Source organism: Falco cherrug (assembly GCF_023634085.1).
Source record: "Falco cherrug isolate bFalChe1 chromosome 22 unlocalized genomic scaffold, bFalChe1.pri SUPER_22_unloc_1, whole genome shotgun sequence".
In the NCBI taxonomy this organism is placed as follows: Eukaryota; Metazoa; Chordata; class Aves; order Falconiformes; family Falconidae; genus Falco; species Falco cherrug.
In genome coordinates, this window is record NW_026599285.1 from 25935 (window position 1) to 38353 (window position 12419).

The 12419-nt window shown below is 59.0% G+C and overlaps 1 protein-coding gene across 1 annotated transcript in view; it reads left to right on the forward strand.

Annotated features, from left to right (window-relative positions):
- Positions 1-12179, forward strand: part of DHX34 (DExH-box helicase 34) — a 20224-nt gene extending 8045 nt beyond the window's left edge. Inside the window, 16 exon segments of the mRNA XM_055700089.1 lie at positions 6-376; positions 4403-4714; positions 5776-6045; positions 6951-7053; positions 7133-7350; positions 7490-7664; positions 7781-7974; positions 8144-8245; positions 8391-8624; positions 8699-8866; positions 8955-9057; positions 9190-9296; positions 9383-9640; positions 9762-9938; positions 10033-10156; positions 10417-12179. Of these exon segments, the coding sequence (XP_055556064.1) occupies positions 6-376; positions 4403-4714; positions 5776-6045; positions 6951-7053; positions 7133-7350; positions 7490-7664; positions 7781-7974; positions 8144-8245; positions 8391-8624; positions 8699-8866; positions 8955-9057; positions 9190-9296; positions 9383-9640; positions 9762-9938; positions 10033-10156; positions 10417-10550 (3050 nt within the window). The 3' untranslated portion in view covers positions 10551-12179.
- The last annotated feature ends 240 nt before the right edge of the window (positions 12180-12419 follow it).

The window sequence follows — 12419 nt, forward strand, 5'->3', positions numbered from 1 at the left end:
ATCGGTGCTGAGCACCCCAACGGAGGGATCTGAGTTCCGAGGGATCCCCCGGGAATCCCTAACGGAATTCCGCGCCGCTTTCCTCCACTACTTGGATTTCAGCCAAAAACAAACTTTCGCCAAATTGACCAAACTCCACCGGGAACGCGCGGCCCTTCCCATCTCCCAATTCCGGGATCGCATCCTGCAAGCAGTGGCTCAGCACCAAGTGGTGCTGATCGCCGGCGACACCGGCTGCGGGAAATCCACGCAGGTGCCGCAGTTCCTGGCGGCGGCCGGTTACAGCCCCGTGGCTTGTAGCCAACCCCGCCGCGTCGCCTGCGTCTCCCTCGCCAAACGCGTGGCCTTCGAGAGCCTGCACCAGTACGGCGACCAGGTCAGAAACCAGTTTGCCCAGTTGCTTAAAAGGGTGAGGTGGGGGTGGGGTGGGGAACTGGGAGCCGTTGGGGGGGTGCTGGTATCTTTCCTCGCCGCGTGACGGGGTGAGTAAAGGGGTTGTAGGGAATGGGGGGGGTCTGGGGGTATCCCTGGGGGTGGGGGGGCACCCATAGCTCTTGGGGGGGGGGGCACCCTTGGGAGTAGGTGGGCAGCCCTCGGGGGATGTTGGGGGGTGGGGGTGGGGGTCAGGGGACACCCCTGGGGGTGGGTGGGCACCCCATGGGTATTGGGGAGGGGGCACCTATGGGTATTGGGGAGGGGGCACCCCTGGGGGGTTCAGGGGACACCCCTGGGGGTGGGTGGGCACCCCGGGGGGATGTCGAGGGGGCACCCATGGGTGTTGGGGAGGGGGCACCCCTGGGGGGTTCAGGGGACACTCCTGGGGGTGGGTGGGCAGCCCTGGGGGGATGTCGAGGGGGCACCCATGGGTGTTGGGGAGGGGGCACCCCTGGGGGGTTCAGGGGACACCCCTGGGGGTGGGTGGGCACCCCGGGGGGATGTCGAGGGGGCACCCATGGGTATTGGGGAGGGGGCACCCCTGGGGGGTTCAGGGGACACCCCTGGGGGTGGGTGGGCACCCCGGGGGGATGTCGAGGGGGCACCCATGGGTGTTGGGGAGGGGGCACCCCTGGGGGGTTCAGGGGACACTCCTGGGGGTGGGTGGGCAGCCCTGGGGGGATGTCGAGGGGGCACCCATGGGTGTTGGGGAGGGGGCACCCCTGGGGGGTTCAGGGGACACTCCTGGGGGTGGGTGGGCAGCCCTGGGGGGATGTCGAGGGGGCACCCATGGGTGTTGGGGAGGGGGCACCCCTGGGGGGTTCAGGGGACACTCCTGGGGGTGGGTGGGCAGCCCTGGGGGGATGTCGAGGGGGCACCCATGGGTGTTGGGGAGGGGGCACCCCTGGGGGGTTCAGGGGACACTCCTGGGGGTGGGTGGGCAGCCCTGGGGGGATGTCGAGGGGGCACCCATGGGTGTTGGGGAGGGGGCACCCATGGCGGGGGTTGGGGGACACCCCTGGGGGTGGGTGGGCAGCCCTAGGGGGATGTCAGGGGGGCACCCATGGTTCTGGGGGGCCCCGGGGGTCTTGGGGGTGCACCCCTGGGGACTGGGGGGCCTGGAAGGGTCAGAGGGGCCCTGGGGGGGGGTCCTGGGGGGGTGTGTGTGTTTGACAGGAACCCCTGGGGGGGTTGGGGGGCCCGGAGGGGTCAGGGGGGTCCTGGGGGGGGGGGGGGGTTGGGCAGGAACCTCTGGGGGGGATTGGGGGGCCTGGAGGGGTCAGGGGGGTCGTGGGGGGGGGTCTGTGAGGGGGGGTTGGCACCTCCCAGAGGTGGGCGCCCTGGAGAGGTTTGGGGGTCCCTGGGGGGGGTTGTGGGGAAGAATCGGTGCCCCAGGGGGGGTCCTGGGGGGGTTGGTACCACCCATAGGTGGGGGTCTTCGGGGGGTTTGGGGGGGATTCCAGGTGGGGTTGGTGCCCCGGTGGGTCCCCTGGGGGGGAGGGGGGGGGGGGGGGCACCCATGGGGGGGTTCAGACTTGGTACCCAGAAACCTTTCTTCACTGGGGGGGGGGGTGGGGTGTCAAATGCCCTCCGGCGTGTTTTTAGGGAGGGGGGTGATGTCCTGTCGGCGTCTTTAAGGCGAAAACATCCTTAATGATATGGTTTGATATGGTTTGATATGGTTTGATATGGTTTAATATGGCTTAATGTGGTTTAATACAGTCTAGTCTAATACGGTTTAATACGGTTTAATACGGGCTAGTTTAATATGCTTTGATACGGTTTAGTACAGTTTAGTATGGTTTAGCGTGATCTACTTTAACATGGTTTAATTTGATTTGATCTGGTTTGATGTGGTCTAGTCTAATAATAGTTTGATATGGCTTGATAGAACGTGGCTTAATATGGTTTAATATGGTTTAATACAGTCTAGTCTGGTTTGATGTAGCCCGGTTTGGCACGGTTTGATACAGCCCGGTTTGGTACGGACCGGTTTGGTACGGACTGGTTTGATACAGCCCGGTTTGGCACGGACCGGTTTGATACAGCCCGGTTTGGCACGGTTTGATACAGCCCGGTTTGGCACGGTTTGATACAGCCCGGTTTGGCACGGACCGGTTTGGCACGGACCGGTTTGGCACGGACCGGTTTGATACAGCCCGGTTTGGCACGGACCGGTTTGATACAGCCCGGTTTGGCACGGACCGGTTTGATACAGCCCGGTTTGGCATGGACCGGTTTGATACAGCCCGGTTTGGCATGGACCGGTTTGATACAGCCCGGTTTGGCACGGACCGGTTTGATACAGCCCGGTTTGGCACGGACCGGTTTGATACAGCCCGGTTTGGCACGGACCGGTTTGATACAGCCCGGTTTGGCACGGACCGGTTTGATACAGCCCGGTTTGGCACGGACCGGTTTGATACAGCCCGGTTTGGCACGGACCGGTTTGGTATGGACCGGTTTGGTACGGTTTGATATAGACTGGGTTGAATGGGTTTTAATACGGTTTAATATATTCTAGTCTAATATGGTTTGATAGGGTTTAATACAGCCTAGCCTGGCCTGGCCTGGCCTGGTTTGGCCTAGCCTGGTTTGGCCTAGCCTGGTTTAGCCTGGCCTGGTTTAGCCTGGTTTAGCCTGGTTTAGCCTGGCCTGGCCTGGCCTAGCCTGGTTTAGCCTGGCCTGGCCTGGCCTGGCCTGGTTTAGCCTGGCCTGGCCTGGTTTAGCCTGGCCTGGCCTGGTTTGGCCTGGTTTAGCCTGGCCTGGCCTGGTTTGGCCTGGTTTAGCCTGGCCTGGCCTGGTTTGGCCTGGTTTGGCCTGGCCTGGCCTGGTTTGGCCTGGTTTGGCCTGGCCTGGCCTGGTTTGGCCTGGTTTGGCCTGGCCTGGCCTGGTTTGGCCTGGTTTGGCCTGGCCTGGCCTGGTTTGGCCTGGTTTGGCCTGGCCTGGCCTGGTTTGGCCTGGCCTGGTTTGGCCTGGCCTGGCCTGGTTTGGCCTGGCCTGGTTTGGCCTGGCCTGGCCTGGCCTGGCCTGGCCTGGTTTGGCGTGGTTTGGCCTGGCCTGGTCTGGTTTGGCCTGGCCTGGTTTGGCCTGGCCTGGTCTGGTTTGGCCTGGCCTGGCCTGGCCTGGCCTGGCCTGGTTTACCCTCCCTGGCCTGGCCTGGTTTACCCTGGCCTGGCCTGGCCTGGCCTGGCCTGGCCTGGTTTGGCCTGGCCTGGCCTGGCCTGGCCTGGCCTGGCCTGGTTTGGCCTGGCCTGGCCTGGTTTGGCCTGGCCTGGCCTGGCCTGGTTTGGCCTGGCCTGGCCTGGCCTGGCCTGGCCTGGCCTGGCCTGGTTTGGCCTGGCCTGGCCTGGCCTGGCCTGGCCTGGTTTGGCCTGGCCTGGTTTGGCCTGGCCTGGTTTGGCCTGGTTTGGCCTGGTTTGGCCTGGTTTATTCTGGCCTCGTTTAGCCTGGCCTGGTTTGATATGGTTCAATATAGTCTAGTCTAGCTTGGTTTAGCCCAGCTTAGCCTGGTTTAGCCTGGTTTGATATGGTTTAATACAGTCTAGTCCAGCCTGGTTTAGCCCAGTCTAGCCTGGTTTAGCCGTGTCTGGTTTAATCTGGTTTAATCTGGTTTAATCCAGTTTTGTCTAGCCTGGTTTAGTACAGTTCAGTATAGCTGGGTTTGATACAGCCTGGTTTAACGTGGTTCAGTCTAATATGGTTCAACATTGTTTAGCCCGATTCGCCCCGATTCGCCCCGATTCGCCCCGATTCGCCCCGATTCGCCCCGATTCGCCCCGATTCGCCCCGATTCGCCCCGATACGCCCCGATACAGCTCGATATGCCCCGATACAGCCCGATAGAGCCCGATACACTTTGAATTTTGGGTAGGGGTCAGGCAATCGGCCCAGGGGATGGATTTGGTCCTTCCCGCCCGGCATTTTTTTCCCATTTTTTTTTTTGCTGTCCCCCTCCCCGCCGCAGGTGGGCTACCAGATCCGCTTCGAGAGCAGCCGCTCGCCCGCCACCAGCATCCTTTTCCTGACGGAGGGGCTGCTGCTGCGGCAGGCGCAGCGGGAGCCCAGGCTGCCCGCCTACCGCGTCGTCATCGCCGACGAGGTCCACGAGCGGCACCTGCACGGCGATTTCCTGCTGGGCGTCCTGCGGCGCCTGCTGCCCGCGCGGCCCGACCTCAAGCTGGTGCTTATGTCGGCCACCATCAACATCCGCCTTTTTTCGGGATATTTCGGGGGTGCCCCCGTGCTGCAGGTGCCGGGAAGGATTTTTCCCATTTCGGTAAGATTTTCGGGATGGAGGAATCATTTTTCACATCTCGGTAATATTTGAGGGACGAATCGGTTTTTTTTTTTCCCATCTTGGGAAGATTTTTGGGATGAATCGTTTTTCCCATCTCGGTAAGATTTTAGGGACGTATCATTTTTCCCATCTCGGCAGGACTTTCAGGATAAATCATCGTTTTTCCCATCTCAGAAGATTTTCGGGACGAATCGTTTTTCCCATCTTGGTAAGATTTTCGGGACGAATCATTTTTCCCATCTCGGAAGATTTTCGGGACGAATCATTTTTCCCATCTCGGAAGATTTTCGGGACGAATCATTTTTCCCATCTCGGAAGATTTTCGGGACGAATCGTTTTTTCCATCTCGGAAGATTTTCGGGACGAATCGTTTTTTCCATCTCGGGAAGATTTCAGGGATGGGATGAATCGTTTTTCCCGTCTCAGTAAGATTTTTGGGATGAATCGTTTTTCCTGTCTTGGTAAGATTTTCGGGATGGATGAATCATTTTTCCCATCTCTGTAAGATTTTTGGGACAAATCGTTTTTCCCATCTGGGGAAGATTTTTGGGATGGGATGAATCATTTTTCCCATTTCGGGAAGATTTTCGGGAGGGAGGAATCATCGTTTTTCCCATCTCGGGAAGATTTTCGGGATGGATGAATCGTTTTTCCCATTTCGGGAAGATTTTCGGGATGGAGGAATCATCGTTTTTCCCATTTCGGGAAGATTTTCGGGAGGGAGGAATCATCGTTTTTCCCATCTGGGGAAGATTTTCGGGAGGGAGGAATCATTGTTTTTCCCATCTCGGTAAGATTTTTGGGATGGAGGAATCATCGTTTTTCCCATTTCGGTAAGATTTTCGGGAGGGAGGAATCATCGTTTTTCCCATCTCGGGAAGATTTTCGGGAGGGAGGAATCGTTTTTTTTTCCCGTCTCGGTAAGATTTTCGGGACGAATTGTTTTTCCCTTCTTGGTGAGATTTTAGGGATGAATCTTGGCGCGGGGCGAACGTGAATCTCTCCCTGGAGCCAACGTGACCTCCCTGTCTCTCCTCCAGGTGATCTACCAACCGATCCCTAAGGAAGAAGGATCCACGGTGGGGAAATCGGGGAAAGCGGAGCGCCTGGATCCCCTCCCCTACCTGCGGGTGCTACAAGCCGTCGACCACAAGTACCCGCCGGAGGAACGCGGGGACCTGCTGGTCTTCCTCAGCGGGGTGGCCGAAATCGGCGCGGTGCTGGAGGCGGCGCAGCCGTACGCTGCCCGGACGCAGCGTTGGATCATCCTCCCCTTGCACAGCACCCTCTCCGTGGCGGAGCAGGATAAGGTGGGCTCAACCTTGGGAATTGGGGGTGGGATTCTGGCACGGAGGGAAGAATCCCGGAGCCGTGACGCGGCGCTGGGTGGTTTTGGGGTGCAGTTTCCCATCTGCAGAGGTTGGCTCCGCGCTGGAGCCGGCCCTGTTGACCCAGGACTGTTATTTCATTATTTCTTCTTACCCAGGATTGTTATTTTTTTGTTATTTTTTCGTCTTCATGACCCAGGACCCTTATTTCGTTATTTCTTCCTACCCAGGATTGTTATTTTTTTGTTATTTTTTCGTCTTCATGACCCAGGACCCTTATTTCGTTATTTCTTCCTACCCAGGATCGTTATTTTTTTGTTATTTTTTCGTCTTCATGACCCAGGACCGTTATTTCGTTATTTCTTCTTACCCAGGACCGTTATTTTTTTGTTATTTTTTCGTCTTCGGGTCTTCATGACCCAGGACCGTTATTTCGTTATTTCTTCTTACCCAGGACCGTTATTTTTTTGTTATTTTTTCGTCTTCGGGTCTTCGTGACCCAGGACCGTTATTTCATTATTCTTACTCAGGATCATTATTTTTTGGTTATATTTTGTCTTCGGGTCTTCCTGACTCAGGAAGTTATTTCATTATTTCTTCTTACCCAGGACCGTTATTTTTTGGTTATTTTTTGTTATTTTTTCATTTCAGGTCTTCGTGACCCAGGACCGTTATTTCATTACTTCTTCTCACCCAGAATCGTTACTTTTTTTGTTATTTTTTCATCTTCATGACCCAGGACCGTTATTTCGTTATTTCTTCTTACCCAGGACCATTGTTTTTTTGTTATTTTTTGTTATTTTTTCATTTCAGGTCTTTGTGACCCAGGACCGTTATTTCTTCTTACCCAGGATCGTTATTTTTTTTTATTATTTTTTCATCTTCAGGTCTTCGACGTGGCCCCTCCCGGTGTCCGTAAGTGCATCCTCGCCACCAACATTGCGGAGACCTCGGTGACCATCGACGGCGTCCGCTTCGTTCTGGATTCGGGTAAAAATTCCCCCTCCGGCTGCTCCTTCTCCTCCTGCCCTGTCTCCAGCTTCTCCATCCCTCCTCCTCCTCCTTCCAGGGAAGGTGAAGGAGATGAGTTACGACCCTCAGGGCAAACTCCAGCGCTTGCAGGAATTCTGGATCAGCCGGGCAAGCGCCGAGCAGCGGAAGGGTCGTGCCGGCAGAACCGGTCCTGGCGTCTGCTACCGGCTCTACGCTGAGTCCGACTACGATGCCTTTGCCCCCTACCCCGTGCCAGAGATCCAGCGGGTCGCCCTGGACGCTCTGGTGCTCCAGGTAAAATCGGGGATCCGTTTGCTGGCGGGGTGTGTGTGGAAATTTGGGGAGAGCTTGGAGGGGATGCATGGGGGGTTTCGTGAACCTCTGGGCTCTTCGGGTCGTCCCTGGGCTCGTTCTCCGCGCGTTTCTCTTTCAGTTGAAGAGCATGGGGCTGGGTGACCCCCGGACCTTCCCTTTCCTGGAGCCCCCTCCCCCCTCCAGCCTGGAGCTGGCCGTGCGCTACCTGAAGGACCAGGGAGCCCTGGATGAGGCTGAAGATCTGACGCCCATCGGGAACCTGCTGGCCCAGCTGCCGGTGGACGTGGTGGTGGGTGAGTAATCTGGGGGGGGGGGGCGTCCCCTCGGAGCGGTGACGCTGTGAGGAGCCCTGGAGGGGTGGGGGGTCTCTCCCTTTGCCTTCACTGCCTGCCCTGCCCTCCCCACGTAGGCAAGATGCTGGTCCTGGGCGCGCTGTTTGACCTGGCCGAGCCCACCCTGACGGTGGCGGCGGCGCTGAGCGTGGCGTCCCCCTTCCTGCGGGCTGCTCACCCCAATCCTGACTGCGCCACGGCCCGGCGGCCCCTCGAGAGCCCCCACGGGGACCCCCTAACGCTGCTCAATATCTTCAACCAGTGGGTCCAGGTGGGATTCCTGCCTAAGGGGGGGGCGGCGAGTCGCGTTCGGGGTGGGGGGAGGTGGGCTTGAGGCTGCTGGGGGTGGGGGGGGCGCTGCTTTTGGGGGTGCAGGGGGGGTGGGAAGGACAGGGTGTCTCTGTTGGGGGGGGGTGCTGAGCCGCGATGTCCCGGAGCAGGTGAAATCGGAGCGGGGTGGCAGCTCTCGGAAATGGTGCCGCCGCCGGGGTTTGGAGGAGCATCGGCTTTACGAAGCCGCCAACCTGCGGCGCCAGTTCCAGGTAGGGGCAGGATGCGACCCCGGATCCTCAGCTTCGGGCCGGAGAGGGAATTCCCAGTGCCGGGAAGAGCTGAAGCGGCTTGTGCTCCCCCAGCCTACCCATCTCCTGGCTGTGGGGGCTCAGCACCCTTCTCCTGCCGCCCCAGGAGCTTCTTCGAGACCACCAGCTTGTGGAGGAAACCTCCAGCCAGCCCAGCGACAGCTACAGCCGGCAGAGCCGACACCGGGAACGTCGGGAGCTGCACCGGCTCTGGCGTTCCCACGCGGAGACGGAGGGTCGGAAGCGCAAGGTGCTGCGGCTGCAGGATGGAGCAGGTGCCTCCTCTGGCGAGGAGGAGGAGGATGGTGGCACCCGTGGAAAGCACAGCGTCGATATCCAGGTGAGCCTCGCACAGCCGTCTCCTCCGCTGGGGAGGCAGGATCCGACCCTCTGGCGCTTTGCTCTCTTTTACAGGACGTCAAGTTCAAGCTCCGGCACGACGTGGCTGAGCTCCAGGCCGCATCCAGCTCGACCCTCTCCTGCTCGCAGCTCGCCCTGCTCAAGCTGGTGCTGTGCAGGGGGCTTTACCCCCAGCTGGCCGTGCCCGACGCGCTCAACAGCGGCCGCAAGGACTCCGATCAGGTCCGCCGCCGCCCCCAACTCGCCCTGGCGCCCACCTCGGGGGTCCCCTGCCGCCCTCCCCTCACCGCTCCTTTTGCTCTCGCCGCAGATTTTCCACACCAAAAGCAAGCAGGGTGTCGTGCTTCATCCCACCTGCGTCTTCGCCACCAGCCCGGAGCTGCTCCACGCCAAGGAGGGAGCGGGGACCAAAGGTAGGGTGACCCCTGGTTTTTTCTCCCTGGCTTTTTCCACGTCGGATGAAAGCGCTTCCAGCCCTTGGGGGGTTGGCAGATGTTGGGGGATGGGGTCTGGGGTCCAGCTGAGCCCCTTCCTCGCCCCCGTAGACCCCACGGAGGGGCTGAGCTGCCACCACCAGCTCCTCGCCTTCGTCTCGCTACTGGAGACCACCAAGCCCTACCTGGTGAACTGCGTCCGGGTGCCGGCCCTACATGTGAGCTCTTTGCTCTCCCCCTCCTCCTCCTCCTCTCCCAGCCCTCCCGGGAGCCTTCATCACCCCAAACCAGTTGTGTTTTCCAGACTCTCCTGCTCTTCTCCCGTTCCCTGGACACCAACGCGGACTGCACCCGGTTGGTAGCCGATGGCTGGCTGGAGCTCACCGTCCCCGACGCGGACACTGCCCTGCGCCTGCTCTCCACAGCCCTGCAGCTTCGCTCTTCCTGGGAAAAACTCCTCCACCAGCTGCTGGAAGGTCGGGAGGAGGAGTCGGGCCGCCGGCCGAGCTCCCGGGATGTATCCGCGCTCAGCCGGGGCTTGCGGGAGTTCCTGCGGATGGAGGTGGTGTGGCTGTGACCGTGGTCCGTGTGGCTTCCATCCTGCTCCGGTGCTTTGGATGCTGAGGAAGGATGAGGGGAGGTGGTGCAGCCCCCCACCCTGACGTCCCCGTGTCCCCTCGCAGGTGCCGCACCGCCTGCGCCAGCTCACAGGGCTGGAGAAACAGAACCTCTACATCGGTCCCCAAACCGTGGCCGCCGCCCCCCGCCTCCCGGGGCTCTTCCAGGGGATGGAGATGAAGCCTGACGAGGTGAAAGGTGGCCACAGGGTGACCGAATTTCTCACCTACAACTGCCTGGCCGTGAGTACGCCCACCGCCCCCCCCCACACCCCGCCTCCTGCCCCGTCTGCCCCTCCCCGGGGGGGGGTCTGAGCATCCCCTTCGCATCCCACAGACGGACACGGACCTCTACAGCGACTGCCTGCGGAGCTTCTGGACCTGCCCGCACTGCGATCTCCACATGCCTTTCACCCCCTTGGAGCGTATGTGCCACGAAAGCGCTTGCCGACCCTCCGAGGGTGAGTTTCCCCCCCCCCCCCCCCCGCCCCCAACCCAGGGGGGCTGGGACAAGGGACAGTCCGGGAGAACCAGCCGGGATCTCCCTGGGAAGAGCCCGGGTGGGATCTCCGCTCCGTGGGCGACCGAGGAGAGGGGTGGCAGCGTTTACGCCGGCTTTTAGGAGGGGATACCACCAAGAGCCGCGTTTTGGCGGTGTGATACGGTCTGGCAGGGCTTCGGTTTCCCCCTGATCCCTGTTTTTCTTGGCGTTTTCCTGCAGCCCCCTTGGAAGAAGCTGCTGAAAGCTCATCCAAACCCTCCGCCCTCCAAAGACCCTACCACTGCGACGTTTGCCAGCAGGATTTCACCTTCACCCCCACGGAGATCCTGCGGCACAAGAAACAGCACCGGTGAGCGGAGCTTCGCGGGGGATGCTCCCGGTGAACGGTGGTGCTGAGCACCGCGGTGCCAGGATGGACCCCATCCCCCAGGCGAAGCAGGGGACCCCCGTAACGGGGGAGGAGCCACCGCCTCCGTTGCCCTCGGTGAGTCTGGCTGGATCCCAGAAGGAATTTGGGGGCTTGGGGATATCCCGGTGGCTCGTCGCGGTGTTGGTCGTCCTCAAGTAGGGGCAACCTGGTTTTACTCTCCTGTCTTTTTTTTTTAAAAAAAAATAAATAATATTTTGGAGAAAGTTGGCACCAGCCCGAGTGTGGGTGCAGCGGGGTCGGGGGGCTGGAGGACAAGGGGCATTTGGGGGGGGGGGGGTCTCCTGCCTGCGATGCTGCCAGGCACGGCGTGGCCAGAGTGTGGCACTCCTCTACCGGCGTCCTCGCTGCCTCATCTCTGCTCCCTGTATCCCGTGGGAAAACAGGACTCAACCCCCCATCCCCCCCCCCCCCCCCATATTAATATCGCGTGACCTGAGCATCCCTTTGGAGGACGCTCGCTCCCAACCTGGCGAGAAGATAACGGAATAAAGGTGTTGCCTTAGGAATTCTGCTCCGGTGCTTTTTGGAGCTAAAAAACCTGGAAAAAGGCAAATCCAGAGCGGCTCGCAGCCCTGTGCCCCCCGCGGGGGCAAATGCCGCGATGGCAGGAGCTTCTCCGCTGTCTAAACCCATTTAAAATGCATTAATTAGCAGCTTCGTGCGCTGCGTTAAGCTCAAGCAGGGTTATTGGCGGGGCCTTTCCTAATTAAAAACCATTTGATGGTATTTTGAGTTCTGTGGCACGTCGCGTTTTAGTCGCCTGGCAAAGAAAATAATGAAAAAGCGGGGTTTGAAAATAAATAATGAAAAAGCGGGGTTTGAAAATAAATAATGAAAAAGCGGGGTTTGACCATCCTTTTGATGCTTTGGGGTAAGGAGCTGCTCCAAGGGCAAAGTTTCCCCCGATTTCAAATCTTTTCAGCCTCGCGATTTTCTGTAAGGAATTAACCGTCGCTGGCGGTGTCACAGCGTTTGCATGAATTAATTAAGCAGGTGATTTGCTGAGCGGATTATTTGGGGTGGGTGGGATGCTAATTCAGGTCTTGACCACCCGTCTCTTAGCTGGGTGCCATCCCACCCGGGTTTTTGGGATACAGGGAGAGCAGTCTCCCCCAAATTTAGCAGCGGGGAGCAGCGGGGGGGGGGGGGTGATGCTCCTGTTGCCATGGCAGCCAGGCGGGATGGGAGATGCTTCTGCCATGGCAACAGGCATCAGATGGGTTTGGCTTTGCTGTTTTCGGCTACAGGAGCCCCAGTTCTTTGCCCTCCCCAGTAGGTCGAGCGATGGAGGGTGATTTAAATCCCAGCTGATGTTTCTGGAAGCCAAATGTCTGCAACAGTCCGGCTCCACGTGCCTGAGATGCTCTGAAAATATATATATATTTTTTTTTTTAACCCCCCCCGAAAGCTGGGCTTTGCTTTCCAGGATGCCAACGGCCGTTTAGTCCCCAGTTCCTGGGCCAGGGGGCTACTTCAGCTTCATTCTGGGCCACCTGACCCTACTAAATGCCACCCCCAACCCACCCGGACCCCCTCCTCCGGTTTCATTTAACCAAATTTAATATTCTCGCCTTTGTGAGAACCCAGCAGCAATAATCGTTGGGGATCGTAAAGCACAGACCTGCTCTGGCTGTTGACCACCCTCTTGGGGAAAAAAAAAACCCCCAAACCCAAAAACAAACAAAAAAACCACCCACAATTTAATTTTTTCCTTTAATGTAAAGCCTTATTGCTTTTAAACCGAGCTTGGAGCAAGTTTGCATAACAGAAAATGAAATAAGGTCGTCACGGC